Source organism: Urocampus carinirostris, chromosome 3 (genome assembly GCF_059441175.1).
Source record: "Urocampus carinirostris isolate Australia breed hairy pipefish chromosome 3, RoL_Ucar_1.0, whole genome shotgun sequence".
Classification (NCBI taxonomy): Eukaryota; Metazoa; Chordata; class Actinopteri; order Syngnathiformes; family Syngnathidae; genus Urocampus; species Urocampus carinirostris.
This window is the reverse complement of record NC_142351.1, coordinates 1,600,405-1,623,598: the sequence shown is the minus strand read 5'-3', so window position 1 is coordinate 1,623,598 and position 23,194 is coordinate 1,600,405. Positions and strand designations below refer to the sequence as shown.

At 43.1% G+C, this 23,194-nt stretch overlaps 2 protein-coding genes and 1 pseudogene across 2 annotated transcripts in view; 1 reads left to right on the top strand and 2 right to left on the bottom strand.

Moving 5' to 3' along the window:
* Positions 1 to 2,387, top strand: part of LOC148368261 (activin receptor type-1B-like) — a 37,158-nt gene extending 34,771 nt beyond the window's left edge. Inside the window, exon 9 of the mRNA XM_088330224.1 lies at positions 1,612 to 2,387. Coding sequence (XP_088186350.1) covers positions 1,612 to 1,737 — 126 coding nt within the window. The 3' untranslated portion in view covers positions 1,738 to 2,387. The remainder of the gene's footprint in view (positions 1 to 1,611) is intronic.
* The window catches only part of LOC148368257 (uncharacterized), a 541,253-nt gene that overhangs the window by 474,956 nt on the left and 43,103 nt on the right, over positions 1 to 23,194 (bottom strand). The gene's annotated exons all lie outside the window — the stretch shown is intronic.
* LOC148368260 (uncharacterized) lies at positions 14,608 to 21,022 on the bottom strand (annotated as a pseudogene).

Below are 23,194 nucleotides of genomic sequence, written 5' to 3'. Positions count from 1 at the left end.
TCTCTTTCTCTCTATCTCACTCTTTTTCCCCCTCCCTTTTTCTTTCTCGCTGTCTCTCTCTTTCACTTTCTGTGTCTCTGTTTTTCTCTTTCTTTGTTTCTCTTTGTCTCTTTCTCTCTCTCTCTCTCTCTCTCTCTCTCTTTGTCTTTTTACCTTATTTTGCTCTCTCTTCCATTTTTCCTTCTCTCTCTCTTGTCTCTTTCTATCTCTCTCTTTTTTCTGTTTCTCTCTCTCCCTTTCTCTCTTTCTTCGTCCTACCCTTTTTTTCTCTCCTTCTCTTTGTCTTATTTCTTTCTCTCTTTCTTTCGCTCTAATCTACTAGTCCGGCCCCCGAGAGAATGTTTGTTCTATACTGTGGCCCTCGAGGTAAATTGAGTTCGACACCCCTGGTCTAGTCCTTGATCTCAAAGAGTCTCAAAGGGCTGCACAGATCAAAAACTATTGCAAACTATGATTACAGACTGTTATGACACCGTCACCTGATACTGTTAGCTTCAAATCTCGGTCGTTCATATGCTATAGAATAGAAGTTCCTTTTAAACTTGGATTGAAACATTTCCGCTTTCGAAAGTAACAAATGAATAAATTCAACTCAAACAATGACAAATAAAAACAACAACAAAAATTAGAAATCAATAAAACAATATCGAAAAAATGTGTGTTGTGATAACAATGTTATTTTTGAAAAAACCTAGATATTTAATTAGCCAATTCAAAAATTAAAAATAAACCATTACTTTAAATGAGATTATTTAAAATTGTTTATGTACATCAATTTCAAAATATATATAATTAAAAGTGGAAAAAACAAAATAAAATGTTTTTTTTTAATAAGCAACTTAAAATATTAAAAATAAACCTATATTTTAAATAAGATTTTTTAATTGTTTTAATGCATCAATTTAAAAATATATATACTTTAAAAATACACATATATATATATATATATATATATTTTTTTTTGTTATTAGCAGATAAAAAATTAAAAATAAACCATTACTTTAAATAAGATTATTTGAAATTGTTTATGTACATCAATTTCCAAATATATATAATTAAAAGTGGAAAAAACTAAATAAAATGTTTGTTTTTTAATTAGCAAATTAAAAAATTAAAAATGAACCTATATTTTAAATCACATTTTTTTAAATTGTTTTTTCTACATCAATTTCAAAATATATACAATTGAAAATGGAAATAAACAAAAATAAAATATGTATTTCTTTTTCATGACGAATTGTAAAATAAAATGAAGTAAAACGCTATCAAAAATCAATTCCATTAATGTAAAAAAATATACTTTTATGTTGAAAAGTTTTTTGCAAATTGAAAGTCAAGAAGGCCCCTGGAGTCCCTGAAAAATTCCAAAGGGACCGATCGCAAGACAGTCGGGGAGTGGACTCCCGCTGTTCCCCTCCGAGAGTCGGCCGGCGTCGCCGCTTCGTCGGCCGACCGCGCGTCCCCGGCTCGAAGGGAGCCGGCTCCCGCCGTCGACTCCCGAGAGCCGGCCGATAGAGCCGATCGGACGGCACCCCGGGCGCTTTTCCAGGCGGGGTTTCTCCGTCGGAAGCCAGGCAATAACGGCTTTTTCTGCTTTTGTGCGTGGCGCAGTCGCTGCGCGTGATGGGCAAAATGATGCGCGAGTGCTGGTACGGCAACGGCGCGGCGCGGCTGACGGCGCTTCGCATCAAAAAGACGCTGTCGCAGCTCAGCGTGGACGAGGACGTCAAGATGTGAAGCCCCGCCCTCTCCTCCCCGGCCCCGCCCTCCTACCTCACCCCTCGGGCCCCGACTACTGAGACGCCCCGCCCCTTCCGGCCCGGCTCCGAACACCGTCCCGCTCCGGATTTTGACTCCCGGGCGGCCAAAGGACAGGCGGACGCCATGTTTGTAGTTCCGTGTGAAGGGACTACAAATGGTGCTCCTCCATCATGTGTAGCTTCCTGTTTATGATTGTCAGGGAAAAGCTTTTTTTTTTAATTTATATGTCTTTTTTTTCTCCTTTGCTTCGTTTTTAGGATTATTTCGGGTTTTTTTTTTCCTTTCGTGACTTTGGACACTACTGACGGGTACTTTGATTTTTCCGATTCTCCGCCGAGTCGCGCTCCTCCGTGCTTAAAGGCGCAGTGTGTCGTATCGAGCACCGCCTAGTGGTTAAGATGTCACCGATCGGAGAAAAAGACAAAAAGCATGGTTTCGATCGAAATTCGCACGCCTCCCTCCATTTTCTTTTTTCCTCCCTTATTCATTTCATCCTTTTTTTCCTTTTCCTCTTTCATTTTTCATCTCCTTCTCCTCCTCCATCTTTTCATTTTCCCCTTTGACCTATTTTCACTCCTTCCTTTTTTCTCCGTCGTCTTTTCTTTCATTCTCTAAAGGCCGGAAAATGTCGCCTTTCGGTTTCCGCGGTTCCCGTTCTTCCTTGTGTTTTTTAGCACTCGTTTTTGCTCGCGGGACAAAAAAAAGTCGAGCGGTCCAAGATGACACACTGTCCCTTTAAGCTCACTCGGCAACGTTTTGCCTCGGCGTGAGACAAGAGGGCCATCTAGTGGCCAAACGTAAGAATGTCCCGGGTTCCCCGTTTGTCGGTACTACTGATTCCGCTGCAGCTGATGTTCTCAACGTTTCAAGGCCATCGTGATTTCCTCACCCACACTGGAATCCTTTTCTTTTCGGAGGGATGTTCTCTATTCGCGCGCGGTCCCTTTATCAGGAAACGGTAACGGTTTAACCACCCGGCGTCTAGCAAGTGCGCCCGCCGCTGATGTTTTCAGGACGACTGTACATAAATGCACAATAAATCCTTTCTTTTTTTCTTAAGCGAGCTGTCCCGGGAATCTTTTTTTTTTTTGGGGGGGTTGAATTGGGTTGGGGGTCCTGCTTTTCCTGCTTTTCCTGCTTTTGAATTCTGGGCGGAGTGCTCGTTACTGCTCAAAACTCCTCGAAGGGCTTTTGAACCCTAGTTTCAAACCCTAGCCCTGCAGGGTTCGTACGGGTGCTTGAAATCCTCAAATGCTTGAATTTTGACGGGGTTTTTGGAGGTCTGACGTATGCTTCCAATTTTGGGGGTAGTTGTTGTTGAAACCTGAGCCGGAAATCCTAAAAGTCCTTGAACTCATAGCGACGTCAGCATCTCTGTGTTATTTTGCACTTTTTGTGATTTCTTCATTTAAGCGTCTGCTCCTATCTACAGTGTTTTTCCTCCCGTTTGACAACGACACTTTAGATGACTTTCTATCCTATGGTTATGGCTTTTAACGCAAAAAAATGCGTTTATTCCAGGAATCAATTCTGGTGCCCTATCGTGGCTGCAGAGCCGGAGCTAGCTAAGCGGCTAGGCGGCTAATGGCGTCGGTACCGTCCGTAATCATGGTACCAAATAAGACCGAGGAACTGGCTGTGCTGGTGAAAAACATCAAAGCGTACTGGGAGTGCCGTTTGCTGTGTTCTATGGAAACCTGGCTAGCATCCCGGACGCTAACGTGGAGCTACCCGGAGCTACCCGGCTTCAGCGCTGTTAGGGCAGACAGAGACACGAAAGCCTGCAGGAAGCGGAGAGGGGGCAGACTCTCTATCTACGTCAGGGGTGTCAAACATGCGGCCCGGGGGCCAGATCAGGCCCGCTAAGGGATTGAATCCGGCCCGCGAGACAACGCTCAGAGAAGCGCAAGAGAAAAACGAGCTGTAGGTTGAAATATGCCCACTTGATGTTGCCAAAGACAGGTGCCTCTCACAAAGACGGTGTACTTGTATTTCTTTCTCTCTCTCTCTTTCTCTCTTTCTCTCTCTCTTTCTCTTCCTCCCTTTTTCTCTCACTCTCCGTGTCTCTCTTTTTCACTTTCTGTGTCTCTCTCTCTTTCTTTGTTTCTCTTTGTCTCTTTCTCTCTCTGTGTCTTTTTACCTTCTTTTGCTCTCTCTTCCATTTTTTCCTTTTCTCTCTTTCGCTCTCTCCTGCTTTCCCCTTCTCTCTTTCTCCCATTCTCTCTTTCTCTCCTTCTCTTCTCTCTCCTTCCACCTTTCTCTCTTTCTATTTCTCTTTGGATATCATTCTTTCTCTCTATTTCTTTCCCCCTCTCTCACTATTTGTCTTTATATCTTTTTTGTTTCTCACATTCTCTCCCTCTCTCTTCTCTCTCTCTCTCTTTCTCCCTTCCTCTCTTTCATTGTCCCACCCTCTCTCTTTTCTCTCCTTCGCTTTGTCTTATTTTTCTCTTTCTTTTTCTTTCTCTTTAATATACTAGTCCGGCCCCCGAAAGAATGTTTGTTCTATCATGTGGCCCCTGAGGTAAAATGAGTTTGACACCCCTGATCTACGTGAACAGGAGGCGGTGTAACCCTGGCCACAAAGATTTCCATCTGCTGCAGGGACGTCCATCTTCTGGCCTAGCCTGTGACATCATCCGCTCCGCTGTGGCTAAACTACAAACACAGCACCCCGAGGCCATCCCGTTCATCTCGTATTAAACAACAAAAGGACGGCGCCGTCTTGTCACGCCACGAGACGTCCGAGACGTTTATGGGCTGACGTTTTTTCTCTTGCGTCGGAGTTTGCGCATACGTCCGAAGAACTTTGCCGCACACGCGCTAACCACTGTGTTGCCGTGCTGCACTACAGAAATACTGTCAAATACTACTAACAGAAACACTACAGGGCAGCACGGCGGAGCAGTGGTTAGCGCTTGTGCGGCACAGTTCATGTCATGGGAACCTGTCGTGGGTTCAAATCCAGCTCCAGACTTCCTGTGCGGAGTTTGTATGTTCTCCCCGTGCTTGCGTGGGTTTCCTCCCACATTCCAAAAACATGCATTTCAGGTGAATTGGCCGGTCCAAATTGTCCCTAGGTGTGAATGAGCGAATGAGTTGTCTGTCCCCGTGTGCTCTGCGATTGGCTAGCAACCAGTTCGGGGTGTCCCCTGCCCACTGCCCGAGGATGGCTGGGATGGGCTCCAGCCCCCCGCGACCCTAATGAGGATAAGCGGTACGGCTGATGAGATGAGATGAGAGAAACACTACAGACGAGAGAAACACCCCAAAATAAAACGACATGAAAACTACAAAACTTAACATCATATGGAGTGTTTATAGAGGAGATTTTGAACCGTGCAGATGCACAGGTAGAAGAAACTCGGCACAGAAAGGCTGGTAGCTGGACCTCAGAGCGTCACCAGGAATAGAATTGAGTCCATTTTGGCAGAAAAGTCCTTTTTTTGCTCAGAGTATTCTTTTGTTTCGTCGAATCGTCGGCTTTGACACGCGTGTTTTCCTTGCCTCCGCCATCTTCCGATGAATTTTTCTGCCGTTTTTTCGCGCCAGAACGATCGCCGTCGTGATCACTTTCTGTACGATGTTCCGACTTCTTACCGACACTGAAGGAATGACCCATTTTGCGTTGATTTTCACCTCGTACAGTTTTTTCGGAGGCGTACTTCACACCTTCACCGCAACGACGACGTCCTCCGGAAGCAACGAGATCCGGAACCGCGAGACCAAAACAACAATGGCGGATTTGCCTGACAAAAAGTTTGGAGCGCGGTAAATCTTTGTTAAAACGCGTCCCCGGCAAAAATGAAAACCAGAACACTGCAATGCTCAGAGAAGCACAAGAGAAAAACGAGCTGCAGGTTGAAATATGTCCACCTGATGTTGCCAAAGCCAGATGCTTCCGACAAACGCTGTACTTTTTTTCTCTCCTCGCCTCACTTTTACTCTCACTCCTTCTCTCTGTTTTTCTTTGTTCCTCTTTTTCTCTGTCTTTTTACCTTCTTTTGCTCTCTTCCTTTTTCCTCTTCTCTTTCAGGCTTCTTATCCTCCACTTGTCTCTCCTCCCTTTCTTTCTATTTCTGTTAGGATTTCTGTCTTTATCTCTCTCACCATTTCTCTTTTTTTTGATCACTTCTGTCTCTCTCTCTTTCTCCCTTTCTTTGTCCACCCTCTCTTTTTCTCTCGTTTCTTTCTCTCTAATCTTCTAGTCTTCCCTGGGTTGGATGGACTCTTGGCTCTTCCGGTAGAAATTCAACAATCGAGGTCGGACGAGTGAAAGCGAGGGATGAAAAAAGATGGTCCCCCTCCGGTTAGGAAACGGGAACACGTGACAAGACGAGTGCTAAAAGTCTCTCGGTGGTTCGGCACGGGACCGAGATAAGCCGGGGGATCACAAACTCATGTCAATCGATGAAACGACGGGGAAGGCAGAGCGCCACGGAGGCCATTTTCATCCGTTTCCCCAAATCGGGGCTACGCGACTATTTGAAGTGGCCAGGAGGGGGCGCAATAAGTTCCTCACCCCCATCCGTTGTCCGTACCGCTTATCCTCAGTAGGGTCATTTCCGTTTCCGACGCGTAAAATTTTTTCGGATAGGATCGTTAGCCTGCCACCGTCGGATTGACGCCGCTCTCGGCCAATCGCGGGCTTTCTTTTCAAGGTCCGCAGCTCGCATTAGCCAATAAGGGCCTGTATTGATGAAACCGAGATCGCTTTTTTTCACCTTGGTAAATGGTCGGCATTTCTATAAGTCCACGAAGAGCTCCCGAAACGCTTCACAATGTGCTTCACACTTACCCATTCACGCACACACTCACACACCGATAGAGAGTCAGCCTCCAAATGTTTTGAGGATAATCAAGATGCTATATGGTCTGCATTTCTATAGCGCTTTTCAAGTCCACGAAGAGCTCCCGAAGCGCTTTACAATGTGCTTCACACTTACCCATTCACACACCCACTCACATTCTGATGTGGAGTCGGCCTCCAAACGTTTTGAGGATAATCAAGATGCTAAATGGTAAATGGTCTGCATTTCTATAACGCTTTTCAAGTCCACGAAGAGCTCCCAAAGCGCTTCACAATGTGCTTCACACTTACCCATTCACACACACACTCACATACCGATAGGGAGTCGGCCTCCAAACGTTTTGAGGATAATCAAGATGCTAAATGGTAAATGGTCTGCATTTCTATAATGCTTTTCAAGTCCACGAAGAGCTCCCAAAGCGCTTAACAATGTGCTTCACACTTACCCATTCACAGACACACTCACACACCAATAGGGAGTCAGCCTCCAAACGTTTTGAGGATAATCAAGATGGTAAATGGTCTGCATTTCTATAACGCTTTTCAAGTCCACGAAGAGCTCCCAAAGCGCTTAACGATGTGCTTCACACTTACCCATTAACACACACACACTCACGCACCAAAAGGGAGTCTGCCATGCAAAGTCGCCTACCTACTATCGGGAGCATTAGGGATTCAGTCTCTTGCCCAAGGACACTTCGACATATGAAATGATCTGCATTTCTCTAGCGCTTTTCAAGTCAAGACTTCCCAAAGCGCTTTACAGTGTGCTTCACATTTCCCAATAGCGGCCGTGATCTGTGCAGCCATGTAAGGCGATAACCTGCTTATTGGGGGTTCAATGTCTTACCCAAGGACACTTCGACATGTAACACGGACAAGCCGGGATTCTAACTGGGATCCCTTAATCCTAAAACGATCGCTCTACCTCCTGAGCTAATGCCGCCAGTGGTAACCGATCGAAAGGACGATTGGCGAGTCGATGATATTTTGCAAAGAACGATACGCAGACGTACAAAGTCTACTCAAAGGAAACCCCAAAATGAACGTGCGTAACGCCATTCGTGATTGGTCTTTAGGCACTGTTATTGCGCCATCATGGATTGACTCCTGGAAAGAGAGGTCAAACTTTTACAACTCTTCCACAATGTCTAAGAAATGGAAGGTCAAGACATTTGAGTACAGCGGTCGTCTTTAAAATGGCCACTTTTGGAAACCATCGGAAAAATGTGTGAAATGACAATGTTTGTTTTTGGAGATTGTGATCGAATGTGACATGGTTTCAGGTAAGGCTTTTGAGCTACTGTCTCACCTGCAGTCTTCGTTCGAGCTGTGAAAGCGATGGGTCACGGGGACTGGCATGCTCAAAAATCCATGGGTCCCAACAGAGATCTATGGCCCCCTCAAAATTTGGTGTGCTCCATGCCCTTACACACGTCGTATTTTCCCTTACAAAATACAAAAAAATCTGATTGTGAGGCGAGGATTGTTGTAGACTTATAAGTTGGAGCTTATCGACAGAATGAGGACACATTTGTTCGGACAGGAAATTCCAGGCTCGTTTCTCCCGAGTTTAAATGTCAGCGAAGCAATAATACTCGACTTTCAAGATGGCGACTGCGCATGGATACATGCTTGCGGCGAGCTCTCCAGCTAATCTTCTATTTATTGCCGTTCTCTTGTCTTTTTTGCTTTCACTTTTGGACACATGTGTGGCCAAAAACACTTACAGTAGGGACGAACTTATTCGGTTGGGTGGGCGTCTAAATTTCGATTATTCGGGCACTTTTTATACCGCCCATGATATACCGAGCGAACTTCAAAGAGACCCGGCATCCTTGTGGACAGCTATTCCTCTTAAAAAACGGCGGCGGCGGCCCCGTAAAGAAAGAAAACAGAAACGTGGTTGCCGTGCAGGTAGATGTGTGAAGCGTGTGAAGTCCAAGCAGCAAGATGGACGCGAGGATGTAACTAATTCCACCATTCATTCCTCGCCGGACAACCGACGCTTTGAACTCAGCGCTCACGAGCGGCCACAACGCCGGGAGCTTTTGAAGATCTCGACAAAGACTACAAAGAGTTCAGCTAAGTCAAATGATTCAGCAAAGCTGAAATTTGGTCTGTTAAATATTAGATCGCTTGCTCCAAAAGCTTTACTTGTTGATAACATTATTCGTGATTATAAACTTAACTGTATGGGTCTTTGTGAAACGTGGTTACGCCCGGATGAGCACTTAGCGCTAAATTATGCCTCTCCCCCAGACTACGAGAGTAGTCATATAGCACGCACGCTGAAAAGAGGTGGTGGTGTTGCGCTAATCTCTGAAAAATCGCTCAAATTTAATACACGTACCTCTAATAATTACAAAACGTTTGAGGCTCTTGTGATGCGGTCCCCTCAATTGTCAATTGATGTAATAACTATCTATCGTGCACCTGGGCCGTACACAACTTTCTTAGACGAATTTGCTGAACTTTTGTCTGAACTAGTAACCTATGCAGACAAAATTATAATTATGGGAGACTTTAACATTCATATGAACTCCCCACACAGTTCACTTACTATTGCGTTTAGTTCTCTAATTGATGCATTTGGTTTTACTCAACTGGTTGACTTGCCAACCCATAAAAATGGGAACACGCTAGACTTGATTCTGACTCGAGGAGTTTTAACCTCAAACATTATGGTGCTACCGTGTACTACTGTTATCTCTGATCATTATTTAGTGACATTTGAGGTGCTAACTAAATGTAAAGTTAATAAAGCTGAGGGATCTAGCGGACGCAATATAAGCACTGGCACAGTTTCTGAGCTCTTTGAACTCCTTCCTGGAGCAGTTGCGTCCTTTCCTAAATACAATGGCTCGATTGACTCACTCATGAATGAGTTCAATACCACCCTGACTAGTGTGCTGGATTCAATAGCGCCCATAAAACTAAAATCACGTCCTAAAAGACGCACACCTTGGTTTACTGATGAAACTAGAACCCTTAAAAAAGAATGCAGGAAATGGGAGAGAAAATGGCGCGCTACCAAGCTTGAGGTTTTCCATCAAACCTGGTGTGACAGCTTGTTAAAGTATAAAGCGGCCCTTGCCTCTGCAAAATCGGCCTACCTTTCGAAGGTGATTGCGTCTCAAAAGAACAACCCCAAAGCCCTTTTTGACACTGTAGCATCGCTTACAAGGCAACAGCCTATCGCAGACAGTTCGACACACTCTGCTCAGGACTTAATGGTCTTCTTCACTAAGAAGATTCAATGCATACAGGAAGAAATTGCAAAAGATATTGTTAGTACCACACGTATTAAAGGACTGAAATTTACAGATGCACGACAGGGTGGCTGCCCTGGGAAAATGGCCGGTTTTAGTGAACTGTCACTTGATGATCTCAAACAAGTGGTGAATGCGGCCAAACCGACAACTTGCCAGTTCGACCCGCTCCCAGGTTCACTTATTAAAAGTCTTTTTAGCGTCCTTGGGCCTTCAGTTCTAAATATTATAAATACATCACTCTCCTCGGGTGTAGTTCCAGCAGCTTTTAAGTCCGCCGTTATTAAACCCACACTGAAACGACCCAACCTTGATCCAGAAATATTAAGTAATTACAGACCTGTGTCAAACCTACCTTTCCTCTCTAAAGTACTCGAAAGAGTAGTGGCACAGCAGCTGAATGCTTTCATATCGGAGAATAACCTTTTTGAATCCATGCAATCAGGATTCAGGGCTAACCACTCTACTGAGACAGCTCTGATCAAGGTAACAAATGATCTCCTACTGGCAATGGATTCTGGCGCTTCATCACTTTTGCTGCTGCTGGATCTTAGTGCTGCTTTTGACACAGTGCGCCACAATATCCTACTAGAACGGTTGGAAAAATGGATTGGTCTCTCAGGAGCTGTCCTCTCGTGGTTCAAATCCTACCTCTCAGATAGGACGCACTGTGTTAAATATGGTGAAACGACATCTGAGCCCTTTAATGTTACCTGCGGTGTTCCGCAGGGTTCAGTGCTCGGCCCCCTACTTTTCAACATTTACATGCTTCCGTTAGGTGATATTATTCGCAAGTACAATATCAGCTTCCATTGCTATGCAGACGACACTCAACTATATCTTCCGTTGGAGGAATCTTCCACACTAAACTGTGGAAATTTGGAGGCCTGTCTCACTGAGATAAAAGAGTGGATGTCACTCAACTTCTTGCGTCTTAACTCTGAAAAGACTGAAATGTTAGTCATTGGTCCTTCTAAATGCCGGGACTTATTCTCAAAAACTGCTGTGAACATTGACAAATGTCACATCACACAGAGTGACTCAGTTAAAAATTTAGGTGTCATATTTGACCCTGAACTATCCTTTGAGATGCATGTAAAACAAATTACTAGAACTGCCTTCTTCCATCTTCGCAACATTGCTAAAATCCGTTCAATACTGTCTCAGTCTGATGCGGAAACATTAATTCATGCATTTGTTACCTCCCGTCTCGATTACTGCAATGCACTACTCTCCGGTCTCCCGAAGTCCAGAATCAAGTCTCTTCAGCTAGTACAAAATGCCGCAGCGAGGCTCTTAACCAGGACAAAAAAGTACGATCACATAACACCGATTTTGGCTAACCTGCATTGGCTCCCAGTTAGCCAAAGATGTGACTTCAAAGTTCTCTTAGTATTGTACAAAATCATACATGGACTTGCTCCCTCTTATCTTTCAGATCTGATCTGCCACTATGTCCCGGGCCGAAGCCTACGATCTGAGAGTGCTGGTCTTCTGATGATCCCGAGAGCAAAGAAGTCTTCTGCTGGTTCGAGAGCGTTCTCCATCCGGGCACCGGTGCTGTGGAATGCTCTTCCCCCTGAGATCCGATCTGCAACCTCAGTGGAAATGTTTCAATCTAAACTTAAAACTCACTTCTACTCCATTGCATACGAATAACCTACTCCTCTTGTCGGTTGAAAATAGTTTGTGTAATATAGTGTAACAATCTGTGAAGCCCTTTGAGACTCTTCGTGATTTAGGGCGTCACAAATAAAAATGACTTGACTTGACTTGACTTGACTTGGTTCGGAACAGCTAGCGAAGCCGACGGGAACTTGGCCGGGTCACGGCGACTTTTGATGAGAAACGTGGACGATCGCAAAAACGGTATTGGCTGATTTGGGTCGATCTGAGAGGAACACTGTCAATTCTTGGAAGCATGCACTTTGAGGAAAACAATCATCGGGAGAGGACGCACTGGGCCACATGTGATATTTCTGACGTGTTGTTTTTGCTCCGGAGGGTATAAGAAAGCTGATTGTCTCTTAGACGAATGAGAACGCTGTTTGAACGCCGATCAGTATCAATAAACGACGTCTCCCTCTCCGTCAAACTTCTCTGCGCTTGGCGGATACACGGTCTGCTCCGAATGGATAAAAAGTTTCCGATTCTTTGTGTTCCAACTCAATGCGAGTAGCACTTGCAGTGGGTACAAATAGTTGAGTGTTTTCTTTTTTAAAGGTGAGCAGAAAGCCTCCATGTTCTCCACGAACAGCCTTTGATTGACTTTCGATCCGTCTCGGATTGGGATCTGAGGCCGATTTGACAGGGAGGTTGAGTGGAACCCCCAGGAAGTGCTAAAAACGACAGACTGTCCCTTTAATGTCACCCTTTTCGCGGGAAAGCAAAAGCAGGGTTTGCGACGGCAAAAGTCATCACTCGTAACATGATTTCTGATTCTTTTATGGCCAAAGTAACGACCCATTGCCATATGGCTTGCAATGATATTTATTGGGTTCATAATCTTACCAACTCAGTCAGCAGGCGGTGCTCTTGGTTTCCGACACAAATTCATTTGAAATAGCCCGCGTTTATCGTGAAGGATCCAACTTCAAACACAATGTATTTACAGCTTTAAATGATCAATTTTGGAGTTCGTTGATATGGATAATGATTGATCCGTCCAGAAGAAACAATAACATCGACCCACAAATAATGCACACAGTTTGATTTCAACAAACTACGTTTTATTCACATGACAAAACAATTTATATCAAACGAAAGAATAAAGCACATTGTTGACACAAGCACTCAGTGTGAGTGAGGAAGAAGGTGGAAGAATGATGCAACAGGTTAAAAGTACTGATATACGAACCCAGTTTTAAGATAATAGACTCTTTTTAATGAACAGAGATTGTTTTCATAGCGTGCCAAACATGGGATATTTGCCCAAAACACCAAAGAGGGTGTCGCACTAACCCTTTTTGTGTATTTTTGAGGAAAAAAAAGTCCCTCGGGGGAGGAATGTGAGAGAAGCTGTACATGGCCAACCAGAATAAATAAAGGTTCCTATCTCTTTGGGCGGTGGACTTCACGGGGATTGTTCTCATCCAAACGACAGGGACGGAGAGAACCACAGGCTCTCCAAGGTGAGAATAAGCCCCAACCCTAGGGACCTTGGTCAGCCATCTTATTGTTATGATAAGTATAATTATTGATAAAAGGCAAAATTTTATGGGGACAAGAGATGAAATAGATCATCTATCAAGAAACATGACGGATATGCAAATCATGAATCTTTTGAACCCGTATGAAGACTTTGGGGTCACAAATCTTTATGATACAACTGGAGAGTCTAATCATTTCCTGTGAATGATTGAATGTGGCTTTTTTGACGTGGTAGCAGTCAGTGGTTGAAAAAAGGGGAGGGCAAATGGTTTTGTGGCCGTTATCTTCCTATAGGCGTCCTGTATGAATGTTTTAAATCTCCCACTTTCAGTAAATGTTTGACCACAAACCAAGCAGGCAAAAGTCTTCGTTCGAAGTTACACTGGGTCTTGTTTGTAATTTCTAGTGTCCAATAATAGTCTGAAAAATAGTCGGTGTTATATAGTGTAATAACCTGGGAAGCCCTTCGGGACTCTTGAGATTAAGGGCTATACGAATAAAAATGACATGAAAATATAGATATTTTGTTTTTCACCCCATGTCAACAGGTCAAAGGCTTCTCGCCATTGTGGGTTCTAGTGTGTAACTTCATATTTCCATTTTGGGTGAATCTTTTTACCACAAATTGAGCAAGCGAAAGGCTTCTCGACAGTGTGGGTTCTAATGTGACTTTTTTAAGTTCCAACTGTGAATGAATATTTGACTGCAAACTGTGCAGGTCAAAGGCTTCTCACCAGTGTGTGTTCTAGTGTGTAATTTCAAGTGTACGTTTTGGGTCAATTTTTTATCGCAAACTGAGCAGGAGAAAGGCTTTTCGCCAGTGTGGGATCGAATGTGTCTCTCAAGTGTCCAATTGAAGTTCATCTCTGACCGCAAACTGGACAAGAAAAAGTCTCCTCGCCGGTGTGGGTTAATGTGTGTCTTTCTAAGCTCCATCTTGTAGTAATCTTTTACCGCAAACGGAGCAAGAAAAAGGCATATCGCCAGTGTGGGTTTTGGTGTGTATTTTTAAGTTCTCATTTCTAGTCTATTTTTGACCGCAAACTGAGCAGGAAAAAGGCTTCTTGCCAGTGTGGGTTAATCGATGTGATTTCAAGTGTTCATTTCAAGTGAATTTTTGACCTCAAACTGAACAAGAAAAAGGCTTCTCCCCAGTGTGCGTTCTAAGGTGTATTTTTAACTTCTGACTTGTAGTGAATCTTTAATCACAAACTGAGCAAGTAAAAGGTTTTTCGCCAGTGTGGGTTCTGGAGTGTATTTTTAAGCTCCAACTATCGGTGAATCTTTTATCACAAACTGAGCAAGAAAAAGGCTTCTCCCCAGTGTGCGTTCTAAGGTGTATTTTTAACTTCTGACTTGTAGTGAATCTTTAATCACAAACTGACCAAGTAAAAGGTTTTTCGCCAGTGTGGGTTCTGGAGTGTATTTTTAAGCTCCAACTATCGGTGAATCTTTTATCACAAACTGAGCAAGAAAAAGGCTTCTCCCCAGTGTGCGTTCTAAGGTGTATTTTTAACTTCTGACTTGTAGTGAATCTTTAATCACAAACTGACCAAGTAAAAGGTTTTTCGCCAGTGTGGGTTCTGGAGTGTATTTTTAAGCTCCAACTATCGGTGAATCTTTTATCACAAACTGAGCAAGAAAAAGGCTTCTTGCCAGTGTGGGTTCTGATGTGTTTCTTTAAGTTTCCACTGTTAGTGAATCTTTGACTGCAAACTGAGCAAGAAAAAGGCTTCTCCCCAGTGTGCGTTCTAAGGTGTTTCTTTAAGTTTCCACTGATAGTGAATCTTTGACTGCAAACTGAGCAGGAAAAAGGCTTTTCGCCAGTGTGGGTTCTGGAGTGTATTTTTAAGCTCCAACTATCGGTGAATCTTTTATCACAAACTGAGCAAGAAAAAGGCTTCTTGCCAGTGTGGGTTCTAATGTGTTTCTTTAAGCTTCCACTGTTAGTGAATCTTTGACTGCAAACTGAGCAGGAAAAAGGCTTCTCACCAGTGTGGGTTCTGGAGTGTATTTTTAAGCTCCAACTATCGGTGAATCTTTTATCACAAACTGAGCAAGAAAAAGGCTTCTTGCCAGTGTGGGTTCTAATATGTTGCTTTAAGTTTTTACTCATGGTAAAAGTCTGACCGCAAACTGAGCAGGCGAAAGGCTTCTCCCCAGTGTGGGTACTGGAGTGTATTTTTAAGCTCCCACTTTCGGTGAATCTTTCACCACAAACTGAGCAAGAAAAAGGCTTCTCGCCAGTGTGGGTTAATGTGTGTGTTTTTAAGTTTCCACTTCTAGTGAATCTTTTACCACAAACTGAGCAGGAAAAAGGCTTCTCACCAGTGTGGGTTCTAGAGTGTATTTTTAATTTAGCATGCTCCATGAATCCTTTATCACAAATTGAGCAGGCAAAAGGCTTCTCGCCTGTGTGGGTTAGTCGGTGTAATTTTAAGTGCCAATTCCGTGTGAATGTTTGACCGCAAACTGAACAAGAAAAAGGCTTCTCGCCAGTGTGGGTTCTGGTGTGACTTTTTAAGTCCCCACTGTTAGTGAATCTTTTACCACAAACTGAACAACAAAAAGGCTTTTCGCCAGTGTGGGTTCTAATGTGTTTCTTTAAGCTTCCACTTCTAGTGAATCTTTGACCGCAAACTGAGCAGGAAAAAGGCTTCTCGCCAGTGTGGGTTCTGGTGTGCCTTTTTAAGGTCTGTCTCGTGGTAAATCTTTTACCACAAACTGAGCAGACAAAAGGCTTCTCACCAGCATGGAACTTCACATGCAACTTCATATAAGACTTGCTTCGGAACGTTTTCCCGCACTGGGGACATGTGTTACCACCTCCCGACTGCGAGTCGTCCTCATCCGTTTCCACGTGTTGACGGGAGCTGATGCTTCCAAGCTCCTGCCGACCTTGATCTTCAGGTTGACCTTGATCTTCGGCGGTTGAAGGGACTTGAAAATTGTCCTCTTCTTTAACGTGAACAGGCTCCCCATCCTCAGTCACTTGCTTAAAGTGATAAGGCTTCAGATCCTCCTCAATTTTAACAGCAGGCAACTTTGGTTTCTCCCGCGCAGTCGGAAGATATTCTTGGCTGACGTCTGCAAGACACAAGTCACATTTATTTGTATTGCCCTCAACTCATTCAGTTTTCAGAAGCATTGTCCCCGAGTGCCAAAACTTGAAAAAATTCTAAAGGCTTAGGCGCTACTGATCAGTAAGTATTAGGCCTCTGGGAATGAAATGACCACTAGGTGGTAGGCTTTGTTCGGATCGTCTTGTCAATTGTTCCATAGTTTGACTCCGCACGCAGACACACACATACTTTTCCTGCTGGTTCTCACCTTTATGATTAGGAATTTACTACAGCCCCTGAAGTTATCATTTTCCTCTATCCGAATGAATCATTTATGGATGTTTTCTGGCACTATGTTTTTGTTGACCTCAAATAGCAGTTGTGCAGTGAAAAATTGGACTAATTCATCCAATTTTAATCATTTGGACTTTTGGAGTATGATCCCGATATCTTACCCTGCGTATGGTTCTAATGGCAGGTTTTTGGAGGATAACTTTTGTGAACTTTTGCAATGATTGCCCCAAACTTCTGCGCAATATGTTAAGTATGACAGAAAAATAGCTTAAATACAATGCATGATAGTTTAAAACGAATTTGGCTTCATCAATAACTGAGATGCTTTTAGATACTTTCGTTTGTATGTGTCTGTTGTGCGTTTTCCAACTTCATTTCTTGTCTATTATCCCTAAAAACTCTCTGATTTCCATTGCAGTACCATCCATTTCGACTTCTAAATAATAATAATAATAATAATTTCCTTCATTGTCATTCTGTGTAACAATGTACACAGAACGAAATGTCGATTACACCTGACCCGTTGTAGCGAGCCGATAATCTTGATTTGCCTTGCGATTAACAAAGAATATTACTTTGGTTTTATTTCAATTTAAAGATCATTTATTTGTATCCATCCATACTTTATACTCTATTCATCAAAGCGGCGCTGCCACGAGCGGCTGCCTTTTCCAGCAGCTGCCCAATCGTTTTATTGTCTGCTCCTATCTTCGGTGTTTTTTCTTCCCGTTTTGACAACTACACTATGGATTACTTCTATCCTATGGTTTTAGCGCACAATAAATGTGTGTACTCAAGAAATTTCAACTCCTTGCCCTAAAGAATTCTCGTGCCGGCGTGATGAAGGGGCCCATGTGGAAGGACTGCCGGAGCTAGCAAAGCGGCTAGCGGCGTTATAAGTCTTCGGTACCATCCGCAATCATGGTAAATGCGAACTCACGACCAAATAAGATCATCGAGTGCGGGTGGAAAACATCGAAGCGCACAGGGAGCGCAGTTGCTGTGTTTTGCGGAAACGTGGCTCACGTTTAGCATTCCGGACGCTAACGTGTAGCCACCCGGAGCGATCCGGCTTCAACGCCGCTAAACAGAGACACGAAAACCGGGGAGAATCGGAGAGGAGGCGGACTTGCTAACACGAGGTGGTGTATCCCTGGATTTTCACAAAGAAAAGATTTCCATCTGCCGCAGGGATGTCGAACTTTTGGACTGGCGTGTGAAGTCATCCACTCCGCAACAAGCAGCCCTAGGGCATCATGTTCATCTGTTAATAAACAACGGGGTAGACTGCTGGAAGTGTTAATTTCCCTACGGGGATGAATCAAGTATCTATCTATGTATCTATCTATCTATCTATCTTTAAGGTTAATGACTTCATGGTCATTACAAGTTACCAAATCAATATAATTATCATTGGAATAAAAAATGTTAGTTTCGTCGGCAAATATTATTCATCTTTATACTTTTGAAACATGAAAAATATCGATAACATATAAATTAAACAGCTTTGGACTAGATAGAACCCTGTGGTACTCCACAACAGATGTCCAAGTATTCAGAGGACAACTCTCCCATTTTCACATATTGCTTCCTCCCCGTCAAATCACTTGGAATCTATTGCAAAGCCACGCCATATCTTTCCAGTTTTTTTAATAGTACATTATGATTATTGGTATCCAATGCTTTTTAAGTCAACAAATACCCCGACTGCGTATCTTCATTCGTGTTTTCGTTTCCTGTTGACAAACCTCACTGTGGTAACTTTAGGGTGGTTCTAACCTCTTGACAATGGATGGCATGCTTTGATGGATATCCCTTTATGACTCATAAGAGCAATGAGCTGTTGCTCAGCAGATTCTTGATCGGCATTCGTTGCAATACTTTTATCGGCCACAGCCTCGGCATAGGTCCGAGGTTTCATGTCCAGACCGGTGATGATAAGAACTCGGTGCTTTCTCCTTCCGAACCCATAGAAGCCAAAATCGCAGCGCACATTAGCGGCTACGTTAGCTTCACGTGACCTGCGCCGTCTCGTAACAAAGTTTGCAGACAGCTTCTTCAGTCTTTTAGGAGGTGCCCCTAGGGCTGCACCATTTTGGGGAAAAAAAGTACAGCGGAACCTCGGTTTTCGAACGCCTCTCGGTTCGAACGAATCGGAGTCCGACCAGAAATGGAAAAATTCTCGCTTCGATGTTCGGTCAAAAAAATCGGAGGGCGTACGCTAGGGTGCCATGCTGAGCGGCGTACGGGTGTAGATGGCTCTTTCCCTGACCGACCGTTATAACGTGCAGACGGGCTTCCTGTTGCTTTCGCTTTTAATATGGGTGTAGGAAGTCTTTTAGCTCCTAATTATGCCTCCCAAGAAAGTCAGTGCAAGCGGCAGAGTTGCTACAGGTGAAGAAAGAGGAGTAGTGCGTAAAACGATTGCATTTAAGAAAGAAATAATAGCAAAACATGAAGGAGGTGTGCGAGTGTCTGATCTTGCCTGGGCCTTCTGCTGACCATTACAAAGGTAAGAAATCCTATCCCTAATTCTTTTCTTATCCTTTTTTTTTTGACACGTTCAGGTTAGCGTCATCTTTCGTTCGGAAGATTACGATAGCGCGGACGTACGATGAGCCTGGGTTAGCTTCATGTTTCCGTTAAACATTCAAGGTAACCGTTCGGGGTGTTGGAACAGATTAAAACGTTTTACCTTATTTTTAATGGAAAAAAAGATCACGGTGATCGAACAGGGTTCTGGACCGGATGATGGTCGAGAACCGAGGTTCCGCTGTAGTTGCCATTTCTCAGACCGGAATTGCAATTTGGGGGCGATTTTCCATTTGAAAAGAAAAGTGCATTTTCGGGGAAAACAAAGATTGTGACGTGTAAATATGACTCGAGTTGACATACTTAGAGATAGAGAGTTACAAAATAAAAAAGTATAGATGTAAAAATCAAAACAGACCTGCAGTTGGATAGTCTTTCTTATCATGATAGAAAAAGACAACGAAATCAGAGGGTTATTGCTTTCAGTGTAAATAAACGATGAAGAGACCGGCAAGCTGCACGCTGCAGTCGGGTCCCCGCGACTTCTGCGACGTCTTTGTGATGAATGAAATGAGAAAGTCGACGTCAAATTCTAGACAATTCGGTCGAGGGGAGAGAAAATAGACGGTGAACGCCGATGATAAAAAGATTTGTGAATGTAAAAATTTTCACCCTTAGGCAAATATGTCTTCTTCGAAACAGCCCTAGCGCACGTGACCGATTTAGAAATAAGGTACGTATTTTGAAAGAACGAGCGAGACAGAAGCCCGGACCTTTTTCCAAAGGAAAGTACGGTTGACGGTCAAATACGAGATGTCGAATGTTGTGGGAAGTACCGTATTTTCCGCACTATAAGGCGCAGCTAAAAGTCTTCATTTTTTTCAAAAGCTGACCATGCGGCTTATAATACAGTGCGCCTTGTACATGGATCTATATTAAGTCGCAAAGTCTCGCAACTAAAGCAAGCAGCCGCCGACTCGATTTTCCCCCGAACGTGGAGTCGTCCGCGGTGTATGCTGGGATTTGTTAACTGGCGTTTCATTGGCTAACCAATGTGTCATCATTTGAAACGATCGCTATTGGCTAAAGTTATTTGAAGGTCAAGAGGCGGATCCTTTTTATCATTTACAGGCTGGCATAGGCTAAAGGGGCAAAACAAAGCCTGTAATTGGCCCAAAAAGATGAATGCGTATAGCACGTGGTTTGACGGCATACAGAAAGCATTTTTTTACTATACTGTATTTGTAAATATTTTATTCTCCTGGATTTACTAAACTCACGGATATAAGAGGACTACGGCTGCACATTATTATGAACACAACGACTTCTGCGTTTCTCAGTATATCCGAATTAGAAGAGCCAGTTTACTAAATAGAGTTGTCCTCTTGAGCCGCTTCTTCATTTATTGCATGAACTATAGAGTCAGACTGCCAAGACAACAATTGCAACAATTTCAAGCACTTCACCCAAATCTGACCCCGAAAACAGTACATTAAATTTCAAGCATTTTCAAGGCTTTCAAGCACTCGAATGAACCCTGCATACGGTTACATAAAAATGGCCGCTATAGTATTTACTAATACGCCCAAAGATTCAAGTCAAATCCCATTTCTTTCTGACACCCTGAATCACAAAAATGCCTCAAAGGACTGAACAGGATTTCAATGACACGTCCCCTGATCTGAAACCGACATCCAAACAAGGAAAAACTCAAAACCTCAGCGCGAAGAAATGAAATGTTGTTTATTTGTTTATTTCTTTTTCCTTGCTTAAATTTTTCCCCCTTTGTTCCTTTTAGTCCTGGTTGTTTTCATTTTCCTAGCACGTTGTTACAAAAAGAATTGGTAAAGTAGGGACAAAGCAAGAAAACCAACCCGGATGAGTTTGGATGCTACTTTGTACCAGATGCTGCTAAACTTCATTTTATTTCCTGCACTTTTAGTATTCGCTGGAGGTGAAAAACGAGTCGTTTACTGTAAAAGGCTGAAAAAAGTTGTATTTGAATTTCAAACCACTATTCTTTCTTTTGCAAAATTTTGGAAAGCATTGTTATTGTAACAGAAGCAAAAAAATGTCCAACCTTCCCCGAGCTGCTTGGAAAAAGCGTCCTCTCGTCGCGGTCCTTCCTCACTGGAGCGCATTTTAACCGTCTTTCAACGAAAAAACTCCAACTCGGGATTAAAAAAGACCACAAAGTGATACTTGAGTCGAGTTGACGTCGTTTGAAGTCGACTAGAGGAATTTCTCCACATTCTATTGTTCGGCAGCCATGACACCTTCTCCTTCGAATCCCCGCCGCAATGGATTGTGGGTACACGTGGGACGGATCACACGCTGCGTTCAAGAGAATGGGTGTTTCGGGAGATCCTACCAGATACGACCGAAAAGCGTCTCAAGAATGTAGGAAGTCGGGGCTTTTTAACCCTCAACCGGGGAAATATAATCAGAAAGACACTCAAGGTGTGAGGTCCTGGTTGAAAAGTTGTGTTACATAGCCTTTCTCCTGGTTTGAAGTTGGAAAACTCAGTTGTCGTCTTTTCGGGAACGCAGCAACAGAAAACACATAGAAGACGACGTAGGTCGGCGACAAAATAACTCGATTCGTCCGGTAAACGACTATGTTAAGGCAATATATGTCAAAAAAAGGATATTATAAAAAGGTAAAAAGAAAAAGCAGTAACGGGTGCATTCATAAGATTTGTTCTGTTGAAATCCCTGCTGAAATATTTTTGTCTCGTTTGTGTTTAAGTGTCCTGCAATGACGAGTCCAACAGTGCCACCTGCTGGTGTAACAGAGTTGAAATTTGATTTCATTGTTTTTTTTGTTGAATTCTCACAAAATCCGTGTTTTTGTTGCATTGCTGTGAAAAATGTTGGTACCGCCTTCATCTGTTGAGCAGGGTTGTGGAGGGTTACTTGAACTGGATAACTTTCAATGACTTTTGGATGACTCCAAAACCAAATATGCTAGGAAAAAAACAAAAGAAACTAAATAGGAATCAAATGACTCCATTTTGTTCAGGCTTGGGGAGTAACAGAATCCACGGAACGCAAAAATGATGTTTGGATTTATTTTATTATTTTCACTTTGTTCGTTTTGCCAGAGATCAGAGCCAGGAGAGAAAGCTTACCACGTGTTGGGAGTCATCATTTGATTCCTATTGAGTTTCTTTTGTCTTTTATGAGCATATTTGGTCTTGGAGTCATCCAAAAGTCATTGAGAGTAATCCAGTTAAAGTAACCCTGCTGTTAAGACTCGGGCTGTGCGGCCGTCTTTTTCGTTTGCCACGTTATGGTCTTCTGCGCTTGCCGTACCTTCGGCTCAATAACATCGTGCTGAAGGTAAGCTGTGCCCAATATTGGTTCGGATAAAAAAAATGCATATTTTGCTAGATATAGGAGTTGCTTTCACGAACTATCTTTGTATTTAAGTTGTGCTAAATGAAGGATATAAAAAAACACGAATTTAAAGTAAAATAATGTAGCTTGTAACGATGATGCAACGTGTTTCGATGCAACCACGCCAAGAGGTGCGGCATGTTGAGCGATGACCCGATTTTGTCGGCAGTCTCCAGCGCGCTGCTAACGATGTTGAAAACAGGTGGAGGTGCTGACCACATGGTGTGCGTTTGTTGTGGTGCTCATGGCAGCAACTGGAATAAAAGCCTCATGTTCCTTATGTTCATATGGCTTTTCTGTGTCAACTTTATTTTGGTACATGATAATCCAAGTCCCTTTTCTGTTTTATCTTGATTTAACACAGAGTTAAGGTTTGATTCTGGCAAAAGTAACGTGATTTCAGACTCTTTCATGGCCATAATAACAACCCATTACCACATGGCTTTCAATTAGATTTATTTGGTTCGGAATCTAAGTTGTTGGTTACCAATTCGGTCAGTAGGCGGTGCTCTCGGTTTCCGACACGAATTCGTCTGAAATAGCCCGCGTCTAGCATTTATCATGAAAGATGCAACTTTAAATACAACTTTAAATGATCGATTTTGGAGTTCGTTGATGTGGATAATGATTGATCGGTCCGGAAGAAACAATAACATCGACCCAAAAATAATGCAGTTTGATTTCATGAAACTACGTTTTATTCACAGGACAAAAAAATGGAATCAAACGAAAGAATAAAGCACATTGTTGACACAAGCACTCAGTGATGGAAAGTGGAAGAAATGATGCAACAGGTTAACAGTAATGATCAATGAACCCGGTTTTAAGATAATAAATCAATTTCAATGATATGGAATTGTTTTCATAGGGTGCCAACATGGGATATTTGCCCAAACCACTAAAGACAGGTTGTT